General features: G+C 40.7%; 2 protein-coding genes across 4 annotated transcripts in view; one reads left to right on the forward strand and one right to left on the reverse strand.

Moving 5' to 3' along the window:
* Nucleotides 1-12,779, forward strand: part of LOC142466207 (uncharacterized) — a 42,517-nt gene extending 29,738 nt beyond the window's left edge. The window contains exons 7-10 of one of the 2 annotated variants that reach the window (XM_075571115.1): nucleotides 2,139-2,251; nucleotides 6,367-6,523; nucleotides 7,265-7,455; nucleotides 10,941-12,779. In XM_075571115.1, coding sequence (XP_075427230.1) covers nucleotides 2,139-2,251; nucleotides 6,367-6,523; nucleotides 7,265-7,419 — 425 coding nt within the window. In that variant the 3' untranslated portion in view covers nucleotides 7,420-7,455; nucleotides 10,941-12,779. Of the gene's footprint in view, nucleotides 1-2,138; nucleotides 2,252-6,366; nucleotides 6,524-7,264; nucleotides 7,657-10,940 lie in introns of those variants that run through there. The other variant, XM_075571105.1, reaches the window with a different exon arrangement.
* Nucleotides 11,612-25,964, reverse strand: part of NSD2 (nuclear receptor binding SET domain protein 2) — a 59,082-nt gene continuing 44,729 nt past the window's right edge. For both annotated transcript variants that reach the window (XM_075571091.1, XM_075571082.1), the window contains 9 exons: nucleotides 23,121-23,277; nucleotides 22,580-22,785; nucleotides 21,640-21,743; nucleotides 21,253-21,522; nucleotides 20,223-20,339; nucleotides 19,675-19,816; nucleotides 17,836-17,942; nucleotides 16,527-16,731; nucleotides 11,612-16,371 (listed from right to left, as the gene is read on the reverse strand). In XM_075571091.1, the coding sequence (XP_075427206.1) occupies nucleotides 16,118-16,371; nucleotides 16,527-16,731; nucleotides 17,836-17,942; nucleotides 19,675-19,816; nucleotides 20,223-20,339; nucleotides 21,253-21,522; nucleotides 21,640-21,743; nucleotides 22,580-22,785; nucleotides 23,121-23,277 (1,562 nt within the window). In that variant the 3' untranslated portion in view covers nucleotides 11,612-16,117. The remainder of the gene's footprint in view (nucleotides 16,372-16,526; nucleotides 16,732-17,835; nucleotides 17,943-19,674; nucleotides 19,817-20,222; nucleotides 20,340-21,252; nucleotides 21,523-21,639; nucleotides 21,744-22,579; nucleotides 22,786-23,120; nucleotides 23,278-25,964) is intronic.

A 25,964-nucleotide genomic window follows, 5' to 3' on the forward strand; every position in this document is an offset into this window, starting at 1 on the left:
TTCTCCAGCCGAAAGCGGGTCAATGTAAAGGTAGCATTGTGAGGCGGTGCATCTGCTATGCGGGAGAAATTGAGCCGGACTGCAGACTAGTAGCACAAAACAGTAGGAAGGATCCGAAGATTCCAGCGGTGCACAGCTTGTAGAGATGAGAGACCAGCAAGGTGTAGATTAAAAATGAAATTTTATTGAAAAAACATATGGTATGGGGGACACACTCTGACGCGTTTCGGACCTGCGTGGTCCTTAATCATAGAGCTGATTCGCGTCTCCATTACCCCCTGTCTTATAGTGTAAAACCCCTCCCCCTTGCGTCATTGCGCTGTGTGTTTTGGCGCGAAAAATCGATAACTAGTCTATACCTAACAGCTGTGTATGCGCGCGTGTTGGAGGGTGCAGTGAATATTAATTAGCCCATGTGTTGTTCTCTACTATCAACACACGCACGCACGCTGTGGGTTGCTAAGTGACCGCAGTAAACACTGCCTACGTCATGACATTGCGTTTATCAGCGTAACCCTGTCCAGCGTGTGAGAATGTGCAATGTCATGACGTAGGCAGTGTTTACTGCGGTCACTTAGCAACCCACAGCGTGCGTGCGTGTGTTGATAGTAGAGAACAACACATGGCTAATTAATATTCACTGCACCCTCCAACACGCGCGCATACACAGCTGTTAGGTATAGACTAGTTATCGATTTTTCGCGCCAAAACACACAGCGCAATGACGCAAGGGGGAGGGGTTTTACACTATAAGAACCGGGGGTAATGGAGACGCGAATCAGCTCTATGATTAAGGACCACGCAGGTCCGAAACGCGTCAGAGTGTGTCCCCCATACCATATGTTTTTTCAATAAAATTTCATTTTTAATCTACACCTTGCTGGTCTCTCATCTCTACAAGCTGTGCACCGCTGGAATCTTCGGATCCTTCCTACTGTTATATTGCACACCGAGCGTGGATGCACGCACAGGAGAACAGCCATATGTGAGTATTGTATGTCTCCCTTCATTGAGACTGGATGACCGGTAACAGTGCGGCAACACAAGGGTCATGTAGGGCGCAATCCTACAAAGTAACGGTACGTTAACCCTCATTCATGTTATTTGTCATATGTGATAGATTCATGTACTAAGCACTGGGTCCAATACCTAAAAAGTTATGGTTATAGGCTGACTCCACAACAAAATAAGGATTTTTATTATCTACTGAAGTTCTGAACGAGATTGAGCACTGTTTTTGGGACTCTTGCCCCATAAACTACATAGTAGCACAAAACACTTTATTGGCACATAAAGCAGCCAGGGGGAAAAAAAAACCCTTGCGCGTTTCACGCAGACAACTGCGCTTTATCAAAGAACGTGAAACGCGCAAGAGGATTTTTCCCCTTGCTGCTTTTTTTTGTGTGCCAATAAATAGTATTCATGTATGTATACTGTTTGTGCATTAGCGTGTGTATTGGTAAATTTGTGCAATGGTGTTCAAACCGCATTGGGTCAGCAGCTATAAACACACAGGAGGCACCATTACCACACTCGCGGTCATAGAGCCACCAATAACAAAAGGTTACATTTTGTGGTTCCAAAACATTTGCCCGATCGGACTCCCCTGTTAGTGGCACATTAACCATTGACCTAGAAGTCTGTTCCATGTTCTTTAGTAAAGAGACTTTGCTAGATCAACACACCGTGATTTTAAAATATTTGCATATGTGCAACAATTTTCAAAAAGATCAGCAAGGGGGTAACCTGTTCCGCCTTGAATAGAGCCTTCGTTTGGTGCAGTTCAATGATAGACTGAATATTCAATACCATATAAATAATTCGTTTCGGTGCATGAGATGCCGGTGATTCATGCATATTACCCCACAAAGATCCAATTGGGCACCAAAATGGTGCAAGGCGTAACTACTCCTTTTTATTCCCGTTCATATGAAGGTGAGTTAAAGCTGAGCCCCCCTTTTGTAGATCTGGACCAATGTAGGGTGTTCATTGAAATGTAACTTTTTTGCAGGCCGGTGTATGCTTCCTCGAATTAATAATTGGTGCACGTTACGACACAACTGCATGTTCTCAATTTAATATCTGGATATTAATATTAAATATGTAATATACAAATCATCCATCTTTTTGTTTCTTAGGCACATTTAAAGGGCCTGGCAACAGTGCGTGCACGTTTTGCAATGCTGGTGACTTTCAGGTGAAATGGGGAGAAGAGCGCTGCGAAAAGTGTCCCGAAGACAATTATTGTCCTGTAAGTACATTTGTTTCATAGCGTTCTTTTCTCTAATAATGCGGCGTATAGTAGGTTTGTTCAAGTGGAGTGCAGCGTTCTAGTAACTATGTGGTGGTTCTCTCTCTCTCTCTCTCTCTTCTCTCCTTCTTTCTCTCTCTTTCTCCTCTCTTTCTCTCTCTTCTATTCTCTCTCTTTCTCTCTCTTCTCTCTTCTCCTCTCTTCTCTTCTCTTTCTCTCTCTTTCTCTCTCTTTCTCTCTCTTTCTCTCTTCTTTCCTCTCTCTTTCTCTCTTCTTTCTCTCTCTTTCTCTCTCTTTCTCTCTCTTTCTCTCTCTTTCTCTCTCTTTCTCTCTCTTCTCTCTCTTCTCTTCTCTCTCTCTTTCTCTCTCTTTCTCCTCTCTTTCTCTCTCTTTCTCTCTCCTCGGATAATAGCAGCCTGAAGCCATTACATAGGCCCATATTTAGCAAGTGGTGCTATGGTACCTTTACCTGCATGGCCTGTGTCTTGGAATAGGAATGTATTGTGAAAACAATATCCCTCCTCCCATGTTAAGTGAGGTACTTCAGCGCCCATAGTTGATGATGATCACATTTAGCTGCCTCCATAGTCTTATGATTGATTTTTACGAAGTTGGGTACCAGTCTCCTACTAAATAGATGCAGAATAACACGTGGGGCCCAAAGGGCAGCATGACACCGTGCAGATCAAACCTTTCACTGCTTCTTTGCAGTTTGGAAGCTTTATTTTAACCCAACCATGATCACAGCAAAAAAGTATTTTGGAAGGACATCTGGTGCGAATTTACTTGTCCACGAACACTGCCTAGTAAATATGGGCAATGGTCCCTGTGAATGTCATTTGATTGTACACTAAAGGTAGCGATCAAATTGCCGCCTGGTCTTAAACATTTCATCATCCTTAATGTCCTTTCAGGAGCCACTAAATGCTTCTCACAAAAAAGTTATTGAGTCCTAGAATTGTTTTCGTTTTGCTGCGCTCATATAACGGAATATTTTAACGTAGGATTATAGCAGGAGGTCTGAACCCTATTCATTTTAGCTCCGGGGACTCCGTGCTTCCCGAGATACCTCTGTGAGGGTATACCAGTATCTCTGCAGACAGGGAATTTGGGCCTAACGAAATGGTGTTTAAAAGTGACGCAGGCCAATGGGAAGCAGTGCAATATCCAGTGGTGGGATTCAGACATTTTAGCAACAGGCTCTCCTTACACTTTATTTTTTTAATTATTTCACTAATTCCCTCACAGATCCTCCTCTTCCTCCCTCCCCCCCCCGTACCCACACAGACCCGCCCCCTCCCCTCCCCTCATATCCACACATAGCACAGCAGGGACCTCCACTCTCCCTCGTGGTCGCATAGGGGCTCCGATGAGCACAACCAAAAGCTGCACGCTGAATAGACAAGTACACACTGACCGCCAGACAGGCTGTTTTAAGTATTAGATACTTTTGTATGAGAAATAATCTCTTTTTGGTCTCCATATACTACTAACACTATTGCTGCTGTCCTAATTCACTTGCCAAGCATATGGTATACAGAGTAACAACCTTTTACTAACTAAGTAACAAGATGCTGCTACATCTAAGGATACCATATTCAGCTCCTAAATTCACCTACTACGGGTAGATGGCGGGAGTTACACCTGGCCATTTATTATGACGGTGTTTGGCAATGCAGCAGCCTTTATCAGTTCATATACACTTATTAGATACTTGAGCATCACATTTACCTGGACAGGTTTTAATCCTCCAATATAGCTGCAGGTTCTGTACTTTATGCACGGCTTTTATTCGTTTTAATAATAAAATGGATTTAGTTGGATTGGATATTGCTGTTCTAGCACATTGTTTTATAGTGGCTATATTTTATTACTAATATTAAACGTTAATTTGTATTAATATTCACTACTCTCCCAAATTCACTGAGTGCAATACAAGGTGCCTTTTTTTTTTTTTTTCTCTCTCTCTTTTTGCGAAGTCAAATAAAACATAAAAATTTAATTTAATGAGAGTTGAATTTAATGAATTGTCTCTCTCTTATAGGGACAATCCCCCTTAGATTTCCCCCGTGCCTACCTGTGTCCTGGTAAGCGGCGGCAGGCTCCAGGTCTTAAAGGGTAAGCATGCTGGTAGAAGAATCGGCATCAGTGGCAGAGCATTACAGCACGTGATGAGGAGCGCCCTCTAGCAACAGACAACAGAAGTAAGACTTCCGGGTCAGACTGCTAGAGCACGCTCCTCTCCTGCTGTCCTGCTCTACCACTGATTCTGATTCTTCTACTGGCTTGCTTCCCCTTTAACACCAGGGCCTGCCTCCACATACCATCTCCCCCCCACCTGTGTCTCTGGGGGGTGTTAAGGACCGGCTCTGCGAACTTGTTTAATTCTAGAAACAGGTTTGCACTAAACGGTTCGAACCGGCTGAATCCCACCACTGACAATATCCCTTGTGACCTGAAAATTTAAACTCAAGAGATGCTGGCACCCCTATGGAGGTAAGTATCGCTGGAAGCAGGGGGACCCAAGAGCTGAATTTAATGAGGTTCAGATCTGGAGACACCTTATACCAACCCCCATTATATATCTATCTATTTCACCAGATACCTCACTAGGTTGTCTGCAGCAGACTAATGACCCATCGGATTAACACAGTGGGGCTACCAGCTGTGCAAATCCTACTGGGGTCTACCTGTCAGTCAGTCACTCTTCCTGCAACTCCAAGACTCCACTCTCCAACAGACTCTCACAGACTGAACCCAAACACACACAGGAGCAGCCCACTAAATAGATACAGCCCTGCCCCTTATGATGTCAGCAGGACCTCCCCTCTGTCTCAGGCCTGCCACAGAGTCAGGGGCCTACCTCTATCACTCAAGGCAGGGCTTGGTGGGGGGGGAAACCCATGATTACTACTGGCGCCTTCCCTTACCAGGTCTTACTCCAGTAGGCGAAGGATAGGTAGCCCACTATTTCTTACAGGGGCTACACGTATTTTCATGCTAGGGTGTCCTGTTTGACTTGTCGTCAATTCACCGCTATACTGTACATGCAGCCCTGTTATTCAGATGTGAACAGTCTTGGTGCCTTCTGTTCATCAAAAGAAAATATACCTATACATATCCAATATCGGGGGCCACAGGAAAATAATAATATGGGTTCATTTTAATGAAAGGATTGCATTTGCTTGCCCCCTCCCCCCTCATATTTATGACCTTCTTCTCTTTGTGCAATCCACCTGAGGAAGGGCGAAAGGAGAAGCCCCACTTGTGCTGAAACCTCCAGAATATAGTTGTGCTGTGTCGATTTAAAAAAAAAATCTCTCGCAGTGCGTTAAAGTATAGAAAGTGTTTTACAGTTTGCTTAGTCACGCTGATGGCAATAAACTTTTTTTTTTTTTTTTTTTTTTTTGGCAGAGAAAATGTCAAATATATGTGGTGTGTATTTTTAACATTTTTGTCACGTTTGTTTAGTTCTAGGAGCCTTTGGGTGCCCTATGCTACCATACTACCATGTCATGAGGTTTGGCTAACCAGGAGCCCCATGGACTAGTAGCTGTATCATGGGCTTTTTGCTAGGGGCGATCATGACCGGAGCGCTGAGCACAAATGAAGCAGAGGACTCTTCCATTTGCATCAGCGTTGATGTTCTCTCTCAGGGGTCCCCCTACTTGTGGAGATGCTGACCTCCGTACTAGGCGCCTGTAGCCGCTCCGGCTGGGTTTTGAAGTTTTTAATGCTCCCACGTCTTGTGGGCCAATAGGAAGCCGAACCTGATGACATTGTGGCTTCCTATTGGCCTGCGGGGCACGGGAGCTTTGAAATGCCGCCACAATGTGAACCCTGGTAGCAGAGCGGAGAGGCTACCTGCACCCCCTATGAAGGCAAGTATCTCCGTCAGCAGGGGGTGCCAAGAGCTGACATTAATTGGGAGACCGAAATCCTGCTTCTATCCCATGTTAAAAAAAAAAAAAGGCTTGGACTGCCTCTAAGACCTTTTCCCAATGCTGTATTTAATTTTAATAATAATTGGTACCATATATGGAGTTTGGTAAATTTACTGTACCGGTCTTCTAGACGCACGACTGCTCTTGAACTTCTTCTTTCTCTTTGCACAGAGCCCTGATGTTAATCCGATAGAATGTCCTATAGACGCTTTCTGCCCAGCAGGAAGCACCGAACCAAGCTACTGTATGGAGACCTTCTTTCGTAAAACGGGGGACTCTTGTGTACTTGCACCGTTCACCATTATACTACTCGTGGTTTGTTCAGCCTGTAAGTAATCTCTCCTGGGTAAGAGAAAGGAGGCTCTTGGATGCACTTTTTTTTTTTTTTTTTTTTAATCTTTAAAATTATTTGTGGATATATTTGACCAATGTAAATGAAGACAGGAGTTTAGTTCCCTATTCTGAACCTGATTTCCCTCCTTGGTTAGCTTTCTAAGGAGAGGGAAAAAATGAATTTGACATTACCATCGGGGCAGAGAAATCACAACCTTTCTCCCATGGGTACCCCTCTGGTGATTGATAATAAAATATATTTCAATGTGTAACTTTGCACTTAAGTGACTGCTTCTTACATTTCACTCTTTCAATCCATGTATTTTTGCCCTTTTACTGAGCTGTGGAATATACCGGTAGTTGACAATAAACCTCCATAGTGACCTTGGTACGCCAGAGGCCCTATTAATGATGTACTAGGAATGTCCTACCACAAATACTCATTTTCTAGGGGCGGATCGTTTAACTACACCAAGAGAGCGGGCCGCCTGAGTGGGGGGATGCGGTGTCATTCGATCCAGTGGCACTGTACAGGTTAATTTAGCTGCTTTAGTCCCAGAGGCATACACTGATGGTACTGAAGTGGTAAAAACGTGCACAATCCTATTACCCCTTCCTGTATTTTCACTCCCCATTCTGTAACGAGAGCTGGTGCTTTAGTGTGTGGGGTGTGTTTAGCCCTTTTTTTGAATGGCATGAATGTTTACTGGTATTTCTTTTTCTTTTTCCTCTACAGTTCTAGTACTTGCAGTGACCTTTCTAATCAGAAAGCGGAAGCGTGAATATGACAGACGTGTCACTTCTAAGTCTCCGCTCCTGCAGTCACAACGAATGCCCCGTTCTTTATATGGAGTTACTAACGATGCAGAGCCGATGTATGCAGGATGGTAGCCTGCAAAAAAAAATTGTTCATATACCCAGGCACAGGTGTGAGCTGATGGTCATATACTCACCCCCCCCCCCCCCCACCTCTAAGTTTTTTTTGTATATATGGATAATTTAGGTCTTTACAATTTCACTTTGTACAACAGATTTATCAGTTCCTATAAATGGTGTATAGCCAGATATGTATAAACTACAACACATTTGATTCGGTAAAATAAAGTTGCTGCTTTTTTGCATGAAGTGTAAGTACGGATGTTTTTTGTTTTTTCCCTTCTGCCCAGCAGTCATTCTGGATTTGTGCAGTTTGGCTATACCAATATAGCTGTTTTGTGAGGTCTTAAACGTGTGCAATTATACCTAATGAAGATCTGTTCATCCATTAAGCTTAATCACAACTTACAACCCCCTCCTGTACGAGTCCTAGAAGTGTGCACTGCATCACATTGTTAACAAACATTAACAGAGTCATCCATTGCTTTAACATACTGGAAGAAAACTTAGTTTTAAACCGGTTGGGTGCATGGGCGGAGTCTACCAAGATGGCTGCATCCTAGTAGAGTTCTGGGTCTTCCGGGCACTAACAGCTACAAAAGTATATCCAGATCCACAAACGACCTAGCAACAGCCAGAAGTAGAATATACCCTTGCCCACCGAAATCATGCATTCAAAACGCATTAAAAAAAAAAAAGCAACAGCTGGCTGCTGAGTAGTTCTTCAAAATGCCGGAATGGCCAGAATGTGGCGCTTAAGATTCAGTCAGAACCAGGCCTGCCACACCAACCCTCAACTAAAAGATAATGCAGAACCACATGACAGCCTGCAAGATCTTCCAGATGGCTTTGACAGAGGTGGACCTTGAGTTGGAGTCCCTCAGAGAACAGACAAAGGCCAGAAGAACGTGTTGTCACAGCTGGAAATGGACACAGATCTGCTCGCTAGGAGAATGCATGATGGTTCTCTTGAACCAACAGGAGGACTTGAATAACAGGTCCCGGTCCAGAGTCGGGCAGCATCGGTGACACCCAGAGATATAATGGCAAGATGACACTCCTTTTTTTTATATACAAAGGAAGCTCTAATGCAGGCAGCGAGATCCTACCCCCACACTGAACATAGATGGTGACCCCTTCCAGATATATCTACAGTGTGTGTAAGATGGGGGGCTGGTTTTAATTACAGCGGCCCTTCATAAGATATACAGTACAAATGGGGTTCTCTTCTGTTTGAGCCTACACAGAGACAATGATGGCCAGAAATATTCCCAAAGGTGTAGACCTGTATCTAGATCGGGGAGTGACAGCTATATATACCGGAGGCTTAAGGCAGAGAAATTGCAGCAACGCAGACACCAGTGTGGTCCAGAGTTCTCCAAGAGGCCATAACAGCCAACAAGGAAAGACACAAACCTGAACTTAGTCCTGTCGCATCTCCAGTGAGGTGTTGACAGGAGAGATAGCCTACTCATACACCTGCTGACCCACTCAAAGCCATAAAATTACTTTCTGCAAGGTTTCCTCCACTTTTTTTTTTTTTTTTTAAACATTTAAATGCGTAACTATCAACATTTTATTTATACAATGTTTTACCAGGAAGTAATACATTGAGTTACCTCTCCTTTTCAAGTATGTCCTGGGCATTAGGCACCAGCTGTTTACAGTACATTCTAAACACCCACTATAAGGGCTGAGCCATTGTCCAACTTCGATGGCAATACCATGTGTTGTAATTTCTGTGGCATGAAAGCAGGAGGCGTGCCCATCTGTTTGGTTCCCAACTTGTAAGGCTGTCCAAAGATCTGGGTTTCTCAAACAAGTATTCTCAATATAAAGAATTTATTTTGTACACTTTAGATTAGATGGGGCCACTGGCCCATTTAAGGGCCATGTGACCACTGATCACAGAGGACACTAGAGCTCTAGAAGCCTGTGTTAAAACTAACCTATTTGTCTGGCACCACCTTCATCCTGGGGTTTGAGAGCTATTAGTTATCAAACTAATTATATAGGATTTTCTCTCAATATCTATCACCTGCACTTTTTCTTCTTCCTTTACAAATCACAATCACTTATACTCTTCTAATATCTCACACTTAACCCAAAGCACACCCTCTTGAATGTTCTCCATTTGTAGAATATCTGTCTGACAGTTAATTGGTGGAGCCCCAAGTCCTTAAATAGTTTTGTAACCCTTTCTTTACAGATGAGCATCAATGACTGCTTTTCTGAGGGTCTGAGAACTTTTGTTCATGGCATGTTTTCCACACACCTGTATGGTGACGACCAAATGTAATTTCTGATCTTTATATATAGGGTGGGGCCTCAAAAAATATTTGACAATCTACCTAATTTAGACACCTGATTCTAATTATCCCCTTTAATTTAGCTGATAAAACCAGGGTTTCACCTTTGCACATACCCTTACTTAATTACTCATTGTTTAATTCATACTTTTTTTGTTTAAAAATATATGGAATTGGTTAAACACTATTGGATATTTATTTAAGAAAAGACTGGTTTTGATTCAAGGTTATGGAGATTCTGTAATGATCATTGGGGTTCACAAATGGTTTCTCACCACTTTAACACTTGGGACTAATAAAATAGGACTCACACCCTTATAACAAAGCTGTGAGATGATGTTAGCGTGAATACCTCCTTTTTGCATTAGCAACAACCTCAGTTCTAGTTGTTGCAATGGGGCGCTATGGCTGAAAACAGCACTTAACACTGCGTTACTGAGCTCTGAAGATACTCGTTAGTACTTAAGTCTAAGAGCTTTGTGGATCTGGGCCATTGTATTTCAAAAGCTATACATCCTGCACAAAGAAAACAGCAATTGGGAAGAGCAAGATGAAATCTGTTAAAGGAAATCAAATGCAAAATCAAAAATAGCAAATAGCACAGACTGCTGCTTTAAAAAGCAAAAAAAACCTGCCCAATCCCAATACAGGTATTACTTTTTCAGGGGTGGAATACATCCACACAATACACCTGCACTTGTTCATTTGCAGGTAATTAAAGTTCTTGGTGCAGAGGGGTACAAGTGTAAAACCTAACCTCATACAATTGAGAATCTGAACCAGGCTGAGAAAATACCAACAAAATCTCTAGCAATTGCCATGAGCTTTTGCACCCGCTCGGTTTTCAAACTTCTCTGGTTTGCTGGAGATCATGTGACTTGGTTTACCACAGATGGTGGCTGCTTCCCAAAGTTACCATTCTGGAGAAATCTTTGTATATTGATCTTTTAGGTTCAACCTCCATGAAACCCTTGTGTGGCCCACTTAATCTGCAACAAAACCTGACCACTACGGATGCCAGAGTATCTGGTCACATCTGTTGTAGGAAGGTACAGCATAACACCTTGGATTTAGTCACCTGGATGTCTTTGCTAATTTACAAGTATTGCATTTGCTCCATTGGCTCCTAATTATTTTGTATTTACAGCAGGCATATGTTTATAGGGTTCCATGTTTAAATGGATAAGTAGTAAAATTGACACTGCTCATTTGCATGTCATTTCCCAGAATCCCTGGCTGCAGTGGAAGAACGGTTTGATAAGCGATGAGGAAAGAAAAAGAGTTGCAGACCTGTCAGACATGCAAATGCACCACAAGTGGTATTTATTTATTGTACAGTGGAGGGCATTATGTTTAGTGTCTATTTACATATATATTTTTCTTCAACTTTATGTACCCTCTTAATTTTTTGAACAAATACAGCAAGCTTTAGTCACAAATAAAATAGGTGTATCAAACTCAGGTAATGGAGAAGTCGTAAGTGAAGCAGATCCTAGGGGGGGTGGTATTTTTTTTGCTTTATGAACTCTAATAAAAAGAAATATATATATATTTTTTATTATGAAAGAGTTCATAAAGCAAATAATTTTTCAACTTGACCAATAAGATTGGAAACCACTGCTCTATGGTTTAAAGGAACCTATGTGAAATTCTAAGGAACCCCAACAGCAAGATCAGATTAATTTACAGTGTATCTGCATTTGGAACAATTTTAAAATGACCTTAAAATTAAAGGGAACCCTTTAGGGATGCCCGGAGAACCCAAGGGTTCCTAGCAACCCAGGTCAAAAAACACTGCCATAGAGCCGTCTCCATTACACATGCACAGCAAACTGATACAACCAGACTCAAACTTTTAAAGACATTTGGATTCAATAAACCACACGTAAAAGGCAAAACACTGTAATAAACGCAAATGGAATTTAATTTGCAATTAAACTTAAAGCCAACCAGATGTTTCTTTTGGAAACCTCCGATAATTGATATTATTGAAAACTCATGAATACAGGCCAGATTCAAGGCTTTTACAAATACCATGGTAGATATGTAAATGAAATTGAAATGACAATTTTTTTTTTTAAATTACAAAAATGACCGAACACTTGAATTTAAAGTTTGCGCGTGAATAAGGAAACACTCATTGCCAAGTCTTAAAAAAAAAAAAATAGCTGCAATAATAAAATATACCATTTGTATAGACATTCAAGTGTTATAAAAATAGCACATCATGTAAACATAGTGGCAAAGGTATTGATTGTAATGGATACATTCAATAATGTAAACATTTCTATTCATTTTAACATCCATGGCAATTGTTTGAAGTGAACCAGAAATGGTAATCTAAAAGAAAAAATGATGAAATGCATATATCTGAACAGAAGACATTGCAGTCAAATACTCATTTTGTAGAAGTGTTCATGAAAGAGTTGTTAGGTAAGCAGCTTTGACCATTGTGCGATTACAAAAAGAAAGATTTGTAATTGCCCCAAGAAAACGTTTGCAAATATTGCCCATAAATCCTGACAAGCTTGCTTTTCCTTTTCTTGAAATCATTTGGCACAAGATGCAACACCGATTAAGGGGAAACGGGTGTGGGGGAAAAGAAAAAAAAAACAATCAGAACCAAGCTCTTTAAAATATCAATCCATCATCCCATTGCTGCCAAAACAGGTCCAAGCAGGGCTGCCACCTAATATTTTGTATATGGAAGTAGTAAAGGCGGCAACGTAACTGGGGCCCAAAAGACTGTAGTTTAACTGGGCTACACCTGACGAAGCACTACGTGCGAAACGCGTAGAGGCCACGTGAGACTGTTCCCGTGGAGTTTGCAGGCGGAGGCTGTGCAGGGCTCTTCGCATCTCCCTGCCTTTTTGATAAGTTCATTGTTCGGTTCCGGATCCTTTCTTTGAATATTTAGTGTAGGTGTGATATCGTCCTGTTCCCCTCTGCCCTATATTGGTTAAAACCCTGTTTTTAAACCTTTAACCCTTTTTATTGTTGCCATTTTTTGTATACTGTTTTCCCTTTATTTTTACATGTATTGGGATCTATTAATAAATAAAAAACTAGTTCATGTCCCTTAGTGCGCCTGTCTGCCTTTTTCTTTTTCTGTCTGTGAGCTCCCTTCCAGGAGCTCACGTTTATAGGGGGTGTGTGGAGTCCCTTAGACTGACGGCAGCAAGAGGGACTTTATCTACAGACAGCGTTAGCGCGGAGTGTCTTCTTTTGCATATTATGGGCAACACCTATAGTCCTGAATATTTTATCCTATACGCTTTTTCTACACCTCCGATGTGGTGTCCTGATGAAAGGCCACTACTGATAAAAGGCCTCTTTGTGGTAGTCGTACTTGCCATGCTATAAGTAGGCCCCAGTCAGTACCCGGGGCCCCATGACACCAGTTATTTTTAAGAGAATGTAGTTAAACAGTAGTCTACGCTTTCACGTTTGAAAAGGGTAAATGCTCCAAGGAGCCCGTTCTATACGTCTTCATGGTGGACCTCAAGTGGTGGAACAATAAAGCGCCAGCTGTCTATTGTATTTATGTGCACATTGACCAATAACGATGAGCGATGGAAATTGAGAGGATACACACACAGCCATCATTCTGCCTAGTGATAACACAACATATCCCAGTATAATTCGGGATATCAGTTTCCATAGAATTCAATGCTGATGCAAAAATACTGTGATTTATCCAAACATCTCACCAAGACAAACAATAATGTTCGCTGCATCTGTGCGTATATATTAATATGTACACACAGCTGAAAACTAGGATTAAAATAATTATGAGGGGGCAAACAGGGTTTACCACTTTCAACCAAACAAACACTTCCAAAGATACCTTCAGTATGCCCACTATCAGATACTACATGTAAAAACCATTAGGTGTTAAGAGTTATCTTTTTGGTTATAATAACCATGTGAACTGGGCCCAAGTACTAATTTATTCCACTACAATTCATTTTTTCAAATCAACGGCTTGTTTTCGTCAGATTTATATAAAAAGGCTGTATTATTTATTTATTTTAAATTTTTTAATGAATCTGGGGAAAAATAGATTTTACAGGCAAGGCCAGCTTTTAATGAGCCAGTATGAGGAGTGGTTTATAAGTGTAATCTGGACATACGATAGTCTCCATCCATCTAAAAAGCACGACTTGAAATCGCCTACATCTATAAAAATTGGTCATGGTAGTTAGCCCATTTAAAAAAAAAAAAAAAAGTTAGTACTTGCTCAAAAACCATGTATGCTAATGGAAAAAGCATTGCACTTTCTGCAGGTAAGATGCACTTTAAGAAGATAAATGGTGTTAAGAATATTTATCCCCATGTTTGCCTGGACTCTTAATAGAACAAAACTTAATTCCGAAGTGCCAATAATAAAAAAAAAAATTACAATTAATGGTCATTACACATGTTATAATGTAAGAAAATACTAGTCCATTTTGGTTTGTCAAATTTAAAAACGCAATTTATGCAGTTAAAACGATCACCCTATCCTCAAAACGTGTACAAAAAAGAAGCTACAAATGATACATTTCATCATCTTCAAGTTGACGTAATGTTAAGATTACAAAACCATTACAAATAATAAAGTGCGTCTTTTATATCATCGTTCAATCTAGAAGAACCACTTTAAAGAACAGTTTGTGTAACGGTAAAATTCAAAAACAACTAAGTGTTTTAAGGCTTCAGGAGTAGAAACTACAGTATAATTTGGCAGCAGTATGCCAAGGTTTTTGTGATACTTCGAGTTCTTTGGAGTTCTAACAACGGTGTCTTGGCAATAAGCTTTACTTAGTAGAGTCCATTGTCTTTGCTTCTTGAGAATTATCTCCATTTATTCACATTTTCTATCACACAACCTAAGTTCTCATTTACACATCTCTTATCAGTCAGGTTTCTGTTTGCATGTATATTTCTACCTGATCGATTACAACTGGAATTCAGTGCCAACGTAATACCATTAATTAAAAGAAGTACTTACAATTTGCATGGGAGTACAGTGTACATAAAAACGGAGGTCAAGTATACAAGTGGTTTGCACTTTACGTAAAAGTTCAATTTAGTCTTAAGCAGCTGTATTTCAACAGCATAAGATTCCAAATAACCCCAACCATCTGGCAAGTTGAAAGTTCTAACTCATATTGAACTCCCCCATTGTCAAATATTCTTACTGACAGTACTTTCATCAATTACCCTTTTTGTCTTTTTATATATACAGGGAATTTGTCGGGACTAAATGCCATGTTTGGAGAAATTCCAAGTTTAATAGAAGGGGTACATGCCATTTATTTTAACAATTGTAATCTTTTACTCAGGAGTTACCTGGGACAGGTTTTCTCAATAAACACCTGCAACTACAAATGGGTACTCCTTGGACCCAGATTTCCAAGCGTTTCAAGGTTTTCAGTGAGGGCGTTAATGATTTTACAGATGATACTTTTAAACTACAATTGTGCCAAATCGGTGCACTCATGCACCAAAACTCCCATTAAAGGCAAAGGGTGTTTCCCGTGGCGACAGTGCCCCCCGCTCAGCACTTTCTCAGTTTAAGGAATATCCCCCTTAAATGTTAAGCAGACAGGCAGATTGATTTTAAACGTATTTACAGAAAGTGTTAGCCACAATTTTAACCATGTGAGGTAGCAACTGTGCATATGTAAAACCATTACACTGTTTGAGCTGTAGGTGGGAGAGAAAGCTCAATGTTGTAAATTATTGCCTAAAATCAACAGCAGTCATCATATAAAAAAAAAAATATGGGAAACATATGCACTCAGTAATCTTAAAAATCAGACACAGGATAATGACACATCTAATGACACATCTAACCCTGTGTCTACAAAATACAGTTTGTGTGTATTAAAACTTGCACAAAAAATAAAAAAAAACCTGAAACTATTAAAAAATATATTGTTATATTTACCTATATCTCATTAAGAGGGTTACACAACGGTTTGTCTGGACTATAAAAAATAAACTAACATACAAAGGCATTGTTAAACTGGAGCTAATAGTGTCTTGCTTTATAAACATTAAACATCTGCTGGATTGCGTGTATTTAAAATCCCAGAAGTATGCACACAACTCCAGTCTAAAATAAATGCAGGAACCTTTACATTCTTAGACACAAAGTGTAACTAATGCTGTGTAATGTTTTTCCTTTTTATCCTGACATTTTGTGAACCATAATTACAGTTCAGTATCAGTGCAGACACAGCAAAAATATGCAGAGGATGGCTCAGTGAATACATTTTGTCATGAATAAAAAATTAAATGTAAGCTAGCTGTACAGCATATATTGTAAAATGGTTTCTTCCTGGCCCTATTCACAAAATCAGCGTATATTTACAAGATAGTGTTGGCAGTCCATTAGATGAACAAAAGTAGGTTGACTATCTGGTCTTCCGATTCTTCCTATACTTCCTATACTTCGCTTTAGTGCGAACCTGGGGTATATTTTCAGTAACACTGCTTTCAACAGGCTCTTCAAAGTCATGTTCCAAGCAACATAACTGTCCATCTACAGTCCGCCTGAACTGGTCCTCAGCATGGTGATTCTTGCAGAAGGAATTTGGACATAGTGAGCAGTACGCAACTGAAGCCTTTCCGCAGTCGTCACAGTGATGCCATGGACATTCCCACTTTCCTGGAGGAAAAGATGGAAGCCATTAGTATTAACTGGAACTACGAAACAAAAATGTAACTCCCTCTTCCCCCACTAGTTTAAATATTTTGAATGCAGTGACCACAAATGAAGGAGCATCTAGTAATATCCATAATAAAGTGAAGTAGGAAACTCACCAAAAGGCCTTTTAAGGAGATCCAGACAAGAGAGGTGATAAGCTTTCGTACAGAATTTCCTGTCGCACAGGACAAGTTCACCCCCGTCATTACACCGAAAGCAGTAGTCCTCCGATTCCTTTATCCCATCTGCTTTTGATCGGCGTCTCCTCGGCTTTTTCTTGGGCTTTTTCACTTTTTCTTCATGAGATGTTGCGGAGGAGTTCTAAGACAAGATAACACAATTCAGTATATGTCCATCGTTTTGGAAACAGATCGGACTGGTAGAAAAAAAGTAAATAAAAAGAAGTTTCTCTAGTTTATCTCGTCGTGAAATGCATTTATCCCCTTTCACATGCGTTGCTGGCCCATCAGTAGATAAATACTTATGTCTTACGGGTGTAATCACATGTAGCTGCCCAGAAAAAGTACAATATTTTTTTTTTGAGAGTTGAACAGTCTAATTGCCTTTTAAAACCAATTCTGAACCGTACCAATAGCAAAGATTTGGCTGCTTTCATGTTTTTTTTTTGTTGAAGGTTACAAATTGAATTTCCTCGGAAAGGGTTTGTCTATCAACTGTTTTCTGCACCTGTAGCCCACCTTGTCGTTATCAGAGAATCAATAAAGATAATGGGAGAGCGCAGAACTGGCTGGATAAGCACTGGCTGGACAGATCAAACCTCTCCCAAACTCTCAGCTCACCGTATTTACATACCAACGTTTTAATACATTATTTAAAAACACTTTGGGTGAATAAGGAAATCAAACACCTTATACAGGTCAGTGTCACTTTGGTCCTTGGAGGGATTACTTCTTTAAATGGTTTCTGAAAAAAGAGTGTGCTTCATGGTTGTAGTTTCCATAATATTTGTGTCTAGTACAAGATATTGGTTCAAGAGACTACGTAGGGTTGCACTGACGCCTATATTGGTCAATTCTAGTTTGTCTAATAACAGCCCTTTGGAAGGTCCCTTGAAGGTCACCTGGAACTAGGACAGAGAACCAAATTGGCTTCTATTTGTTTGAGATTACTTCATCATTGAAAAGACTATTTTAATTAGATTTTTGCATTTACTTTAGTCAGTCACTCTCTCTATAGGATAAGGTAAACTACATTAAAAGTGTTAAAAAGTGACTGGTCCACAATATTGATTTTTAGAAGCTTAGCATAAGCTAAAACAACCAACGTTAAATCGCTGAATTAATGGACAGAAATAAGCATTGTTTTGTAGCAAAATTTTGGGGGTCATCATTTCTAGGTATTTTGAGTTTTGATTCAAAACACCATCCACAAAAAGTAAAAATCTAATAAAAATATACACTTTACCTTGGGCCTGTCCCCAAGGAAGCCACTGCAGTTAGAAGCACCACATCTGCAGACCGTTTTCTCATTGCCGAGGCAATCCAAGTTGTAGTTGAACGTTAACTCCTCACCTAAGGAAAAAAGGATTAGTAAAGAGGAAAATCTGAATAAAATACAGTGAAAGACACTGAAACACACACAAGTTCACCACCACATTCTGGCTTTGGCAGTACATCGAAATGTTGCACTTTAGCAATTTAAGTCGACACACTGGCAGGAAATTGCAATAGAAATATATACAGTAGGTAGATTTCCTCCTTACAACAGATTCATGGTTAATTTAATGTGTCATTCATACATTTATATACAGTTGCAGATTAATGGGTTAGTGCGCCTTCATTGTAATAAGAATGTGAAATACGTGTATGTTTTACATGGTGTGTAAATTAAAATGAACCTATTTTGTATATCTATTTTATCAATTGAGACGTCATTAACCCCATGGATTCCCAAATAGCTGCAGCCACAGCACTGGCCACATGATCCGGTCTGTATTCATCCCCTCCCATGTCGCCATTATTACACTCAAGTGCTGAGGTCCTTACCATCTCCAGCATTGATCAGTCATCGCCACAACTGCTTGTGCATTCCCGCGGACAGCACAAGGGCAGTGTATGTAGGTGACTGGCATGGGAACAAAGGGATTAACTATACATATTTTGGGCTGCAATATCAAAATGGAACAATGCTTTACTTCATTTATGTTTATTTTACCACCATTAGTGCTGTGAAAATGTATTGAAAAGCAGAAGTGTTTCGGAATGTAAGTCAGTAGCTTGTACACTGATATAGGAGAGAACAAAAACTATATAACAATTCATGCTTAAAAACAAATGTTAGAAAGAAGCAGAATATTGTGCTGCATATTCCCTATTCGTTTTACCCCCCAAAAAGTGCACATTCCCTGTTCCACATATTGTTTCCCACAGTTAAATTTTAAATTTGGCACAAGAAGTAGATGACATTAAAAGGTACGAAATACTACTTTTTTTTTTGCCAACCTACAGTACTGCTATTAAAAAAAAAAAACAGTACAACTTTAAAAGTTAAAAAATGAAATAAACCGTCTTGACTGTTGTGTGTATTTAGGAAATGGCCGCACACTACGTATTAAGTATCCTACAGAGGGTGTCTGTGCTAGATAGAAACAAATATCAAACTTGAAGAAAAGACCAGGATGGTCCAATTATCTGCACTAGTCAAATTGAATGCAAAATAGAGGGTGTTTATTGACCCATAACACACAGGAGCCCGATATTTCGGTACCCGAAGGGACCTTCTTTAGGGGTTCCTCGCCAAGTGAAAATCACACTGTAAAAATACACACATTTGGCACAAAAAGGAGCCACACAGAGTGCGGGGGAGGCAGGAGGGTGTTACCGATCAACATACAAATTACCATAGGTTAAACAAGACAATTAAAAATGGAATAGACAGGCTTACATAATTTAACACCCATAACAGCCATTGAAACAAAAGACAAAGTAAAGTTATCACTGGACATATGGCTTAAAAAGATCCCCACAGAAAATATCGGCCAAGATATGCATGTTTGTGTCTACTTTTTCAACAATGATTGAAGAGAAGCCTGTGCGCACCACAGCAGTAGCTCTTCAGTGCACAGTATAGCTTAATGCAGGCGTGCACAAACTCGTTTGCACCCCCTGCCTGCTCTCCCTCCACCCCCCTGCCTGCTCTCCAGCATCATTTGACGTCGCGTTGCCATTTGACCCCTCGTTGTCATGGCAAAGTTTAACTGAATTTTCATGAGAATGCTAGTCTGGACCATAAATAGATGGTTACCTGTAGGAATGTCACGCAAAGCAAAGAGACCTACACGCGTATCTCCATTCACTGTCCATTTCTGGGTGTCACAGTTCGGTTGGCAGCTGTGATTCATAAAACGAGAATAGTTTCCTTTAGGCCCAGCATCAATAATTCGGTCCTATAAATAAACACTAGTTAGTAGAAGTTGGACCAATAAAACACTTAATTACTCTTCTGGTTGATGTTGTAGTGACAACTGTAGTGTCATATATAGTTGTACAGTATATAACAATCCCAAAATACACAAATATAGCTCAAACATTGTTACACCCTCCCTGTCTTGAGCTTAGGCTTTAAGCCAGGGGTTGCAAAGTCCAGTTCTCAAGGGCCACCAGCAGGTCAGGTTTTCAGGATATCCCTGATTCAGCACAGATGGGTCAATCAGTGGCTCAGTCAACGGCAGAGACGACTGTGCTGAAGCAGGGCTATCCTGAATATCTGACCTGCTGGTGGTCCTTTAGAACGGGAGTTGGCCACACCTGCTTTAAGCAGTAGTGTAACATAGCTTGGGAGAACGGCAGTACCTTGTCAATGGTCAGCATGTAGAAGTGACCAATATCATTTTCCTGTGCATGTCGGATTCTTGCCATGCATTCTTCATCATCAATAAGTTCGCCAACGTACTCATTTACAAACTCCCCCTGCAAACATGAAGCAGATAATTGTCGTAACCGGATTCCTCATGCAACATACTGGAAGATCCATTTAATTTCCCAGTCATTTGCTGAAGACAATTAAAGATACATTAGTGTATGTGTATACATCGTTGAAGTTGAAAGGTTAACCCCTTCACTGACAGAGTGGTATTGTCTTGGGTTTCAGTTCTGGAGCACTGCTTGTTTTTGTAATCAATAGCAAGATTTAGTATGAAAATCTAGAGAAACAGACCAATTCATTTTCTGCTTGGCCAAAAAGGTAACCGTTAAAAATACACATACTAGTTTGGTATTGGACCAAATCGCTCCAGACATGTTTCATCTTGTTGAAATGCCATGCTTACAAATACAGGCGAGTACAATGTGTGTGTTAAGTCACAACAAAGCAGAACAATGTAATTTATGTGCAAGTTTTAAAGCAAGTGATCAATGAAAGAAAACATTGGAAAAGCACGAGTTCATAGGGAGACCAGACCTTTCTCAGAATGATACTAGGATTTCCATTTTCTTGCAGAAAGGATAATTGTCATGAACAGCATCAAACTAATGACACCTAAAACTATGAATAAATTGTTTCAGGCTATAAGGACAGTTTATTAAAACACGTGCGCAGAAAAATAGTTATATGTTGTGAATGTAAAACGGTGGAAAAGGAACGCACAACTAAATAAACATGATCCTTCGGTCCAAGCGCATGGTAGATAAAAAGAAAATCCATGCAAAATTACTTATGTTAAATTAACTACAACCTTATGCACGTTCCGCTGCAGAGATGAGTCCGTTCCGCCTCCGGGGACTGAAAAGTCAATATGGTTGTAGTTCACTTTGTATAAATATATTGACTTTCTTATGCTGCTATTCGCTCTCCTGTATACACACACCACAAGTTCAGGAATACCTTTTTAATATCTCTCTTAGCAATCAGTCCCCATCCTTTCCCTGCCGTTTTGATGATCTTGGTCTCGGGATAGTGGCGCTTGGAAAAGCCTTGGTTGTGACATCTTTCCCCAGCAGGACAGACTTGAGGATGGCATTCATACATCAACATGCGGTTTAGACACTCCGAATCAAAGCCGCACGGCTTCTCGCTGGAGGGCTTACAATTGCACTTGGGAATTTCAGATATGTCAGCAGTGTAAACTTGAACTTTTCCAAAAGGCTTATTCACCTTGAAAAAAAAAAGAAAGAATACCGTCTTTGCTATGATTCATATCGAAGACCAAAGAAACTTTCTAGAACTTCTGTAAAATAAAAAAAAATTCAGCTTTTTTTTGCCAAAACCTACCTTTACGTGCTTATAAGGAGGCGGTTTTTTTTCATTTTCCTGAGTTACTTTTGCTTCTCGTTGGATCTTTATCTCACAAAATCGAGCCTCTGCTTCTTGCAAAGCTGATTAAAAAAAAACAGTAGGCGGGGAGGGATTTTTTTTTTTAAATAAAATCATACCAGCAAATATATTCTATATTTATATGTAGCATCGCTAGCTATTTATATATCCATGTGCAGTGATTATATACAGTATTAAATACAAATCATAGGCTGTAATACCATGTATGGTGGCTTCATGGTTTTGGTTTTACAAGCAATTTAAAACAGTCTGAAAGAAAACCGATATATAGATATAATAAATAATAATAACTATTTATATAGCGCTTTTCTCCCAATGGGACGCAAAGTCCTTCAGTTACAAAAACGGAAGAAAGAAAACATTTAAGGTTATAAAAGAGACTAAACAAAAGGAAAGCTACAATACAGATGGGACGGTGCTGTAGCTAGTAAATGCCGGACAGGTTGTGGTTCATTAATTAAATGCCTGGGTAAACAGGTAGGTATCGAGTCTGTTTGTATAGATTCCCAGAGAGGGGGCCTCTCGTGCTGTACGAAGCAGACTGTTCTAAAGGGCGAGAGCAGCGTGGCTAAAAATTCGGCCCCCAAAGGAAGTCATGGAGATTCTGGGAACTGTTAGCAGTCCATCTGCAGATCAAAGTGAGCAAATGTGAGCATGGAGAGCTGTAAGCTCTCAGATAGCTGGGACCATGGTCATGTACTGTAGTGCTTTGAATGTTCAGAGTGAGCCGTTTAAATAAACGTTATATTTTCTCTCTAAGACACCTCTGCTGTAGTCTGCACCCAGTTAATTTAACTTTGGTGGAGTGCCACTACTACCTGCATTAGTGTACACACACACACACACACACACACACACACACACACACACACACTACCATTCTTGAAGACGTTTCCGATGCTTTTCATCCCATGATGTTTGCTGCCCCTGTCCCCTTCCATGTACGGAAACACCCGAGCTTGGTGTGTCCAGTAATAATCCTTGGAACCAAAGAAGAACACAGGAAATTCTCCTATGGTGTGCTGCATTTTTTGGATATTTGGAGGGACTGCTTTTGGGAGACATACTTCGGCAGGCCACCACCTATTTTAAATACAGAATACTATTAGACCATGTTAGCCTACAGTTGTAAAATGACATACAACACATCTGTATGGGAGTTTTAGATCACAGAATGCAATCCAAAGTAGTACAGACAGAAAACAAACGATATGTAGAATTATGGAAAAGACCCATTGAAATACACTTTTACATATGTGCTATAAAGTCACATGAACGGGATTATATAAAATGTACACACACAGATCCTTAATATTAGCACACATTTATATAAAAAAAATAAAAAATATTACATAATACATGTGCCTATTGCATTTGTGAATCCAAAGAAACATTTGAAAACAATTTAGTGCTCAGACCTGTAATTTCCAAGTTTCACCCAAATGATATCTTGGAATCGAGGCTTCTTCCCCGCTCTGCAGTCGTTGCAGAACCAGCTGCCATCGGGCATTTCAATGTTCAAACAGTCTGGGTGAAATGCAGCAGGGCAGGACTCGCAGCACAGCAGGCTTCCTCCTGTAGCAAACACAGTACTCTGCTGTATGACTACAGGAAACCATTGCAGACAGGTCATGTAATATAAATGTAATGAACCAGCAAGTTTCCTTTCACAGATTCAGTTATAGTGTATTGGGCTTTGAAACATCACAGCTCTTCAGTGTATTCAGCGGGAACATTAAAATTACTGCACATCTTAACCATCAAAGTTCATGTAAAAGAATGGCGTGCATCAAACCAAAAACGGGAGATCGTATATGATGGGGGTTACCGGTCAGAATATTAACAAAGAATTTCTAATAGCAGAATATCAAAATAATATATCGATATCGCACACACAGCAAGCTCCACATGACAGAAAAAGTGCATTAACATTCCAAATACCGGGTTTGCGCGATAAGGCAATATTTTATTTATTTAAATAAAGCATAGTTGAAAAGTACATACTGGCCTTCTAATCGGCCCATCCACTTTGAGAGCCAATCAGCAGTTGAATGTATGAGGTAGGAGGGTAAAATGGAGGATGCTTCACCTTGGGAGTCTGAAGCAGCCATGTTGCTTTTGGCAGGAAGATCAAACCGAAAGATAGACATAGAGACAGAGACAGAGACACAGAGAGAGAGAGAGAGAGAGAGAGAGACAGTAAGAGTGAGAGGCAGACAGTGAGAGTGAGAAACAGTGTGAGACACAGTGCGAGACAGTTTGAGTGAGAGTCACAGTGAGCCAGAGAGATAGACAAACAGATCAACAGCCTGCCAAAAACACAAATCAACGCAAATCTCCAGCAAAATGAAGAAGCAGTATGCGACTGCGGATAAATGATATCCAGCGCTCAAAGAAGCTGGAAACCTACCACTGCCTACAGAGAGAAGACACTCACTCTGGCACCCTACCTACTAAAAGGTAAAAAACTGAACGCTGAGACAGACCTTGTGCCAGTACAGAATGAGCACCCACAGCCTGGAAATAGCAACAGGCACAGACAGAACTGGAAGCCCCAGGAGATGAGACTGTGCCAGCGATGTGAGCTAGGAGAGGTAGAAGATGAAACCCACTTCCTGCTACGTTGCACACAATACTCTGAAGTGAGGGAGTGCCCACATGGAGAAACTCACTGCTCTTATCCAGAACTTTAATAATATAGAAGAGAACCAAAAAATAGCGATCCTCCTGGGAGAAGATGAAACCACAGCAGAACTGGCTGCACACTATCAGCACCTGCCACAGGGTGAGAGACGCCCACTACCCCACATCCCCGTGTGTAACTTACCCATGTACCATGCAATCATTATACCCTACTAGTCAAAGAATGTTCAGTCCGCGCTCTTGCTTCCTTTGGACGTAGAAAAGTAATTTCTCCCCTTTCCTCTTGCAGCTCCTGTGGTTTGGAGTGTCTTCCCCCACTCCAAAGATAGACCCCGGCGGTAGACTCCGTCGGCAGTACAAGATAACCAAGAAAAAAGAACAGGTGCGCACCAAGGGAAGGGTATAATAATATAATGTAGTAACAATAATGTGAAAACTTACATATAATAAAAACTTAGTTCATCTCCAGGTCTCAGCGAAATCCTCATCTGCCAGGCTCTACCATGGATCAGGTAATGGGGCAATGTCTAGTTCCTTTTCGATTTTCGAATTGTGCTAACAGCTCACCCTTATCTTGGTGGCTGGTTTACACGCAAGTGTTTTACTCCGGTCGCGATCCCTCAACGAACAGGCATCCTTGGACAGCTACGGGGGGGGGGGGTCTTTTTTTCCACGCATGCGCACTGCATCTCACACCACGCTGATAAATGCGGAGGTGATACCGCAGTGAGTGCCCTAGAGTCAGCCCCAGCGTGCGGGACTGTAATCGAAAAGGAACTAGACATTGCCCCATTACCTGATCCATGGCAGAGCCTGGCAGATGAGGATTTCGCGGAAACCTGGAGATGAACTAAGTTATTATATGTAAGGTTTCACATTATTGTTACATTATCTTATTATACCCTTACCTTGGTGCACACCTGTGCTTTATTCTTCATTATACCCTACCCCCTATAATTCCTGTAACGTGTAATCATTGTACCCCACCCCATATTATTCACGCGTTGGCAATACTGAAATGTTAGTGAACCCAAGTGATTTAGAACAGCGCTAAACAGTGATAGTGAAGAATAGGTGAATAAATTAATTGCAAGGTGTAATAGAAGTAATTCTCAACCTTCACTGGGAATATGTACAGATTCCCTCAAAAACAGTATTGATATCCAAGGTTTGAAGGGAGCGATGGTTCAGGAACACCCCAAAAAAGAAAAATAGAAAATGATGGTGCAGCAAGTTCACACACTTATGAATAAAGTGAAATCTTGGCTCGATTGAAGTGCCTACTTCCAACAGGTAAGTGGAAATAACAGCATATACAGGGAACAAGGTGGGTGGATGACTCAGGAAGACTCTCAATGAGGTTGATGTTCATGGAAGACAACAAGGAGAGATCATAGTGTGGACCAATATACAAAATTTATAAAGTTAAAATGCATAAGAAATGTACTCACAATGTGCACATGGGTAACAGGCACGTAAGGGTTTACTTGAGGCAGTAGAGCAGCACCGGAACGGATGGTAAGGTTGCCGCTCACTTCAAAATTCCCTCACTCGGGTCGCGGTGGATGGCGTCTGACGTCACGTCCGGCCATGGAGTGACAGCTTCCGGTGGAGCGGTG

The sequence above is a fragment of the Ascaphus truei genome, chromosome 1 (genome assembly GCF_040206685.1).
Source record: "Ascaphus truei isolate aAscTru1 chromosome 1, aAscTru1.hap1, whole genome shotgun sequence".
Lineage (NCBI taxonomy): Eukaryota > Metazoa > Chordata > Amphibia > Anura > Ascaphidae > Ascaphus > Ascaphus truei.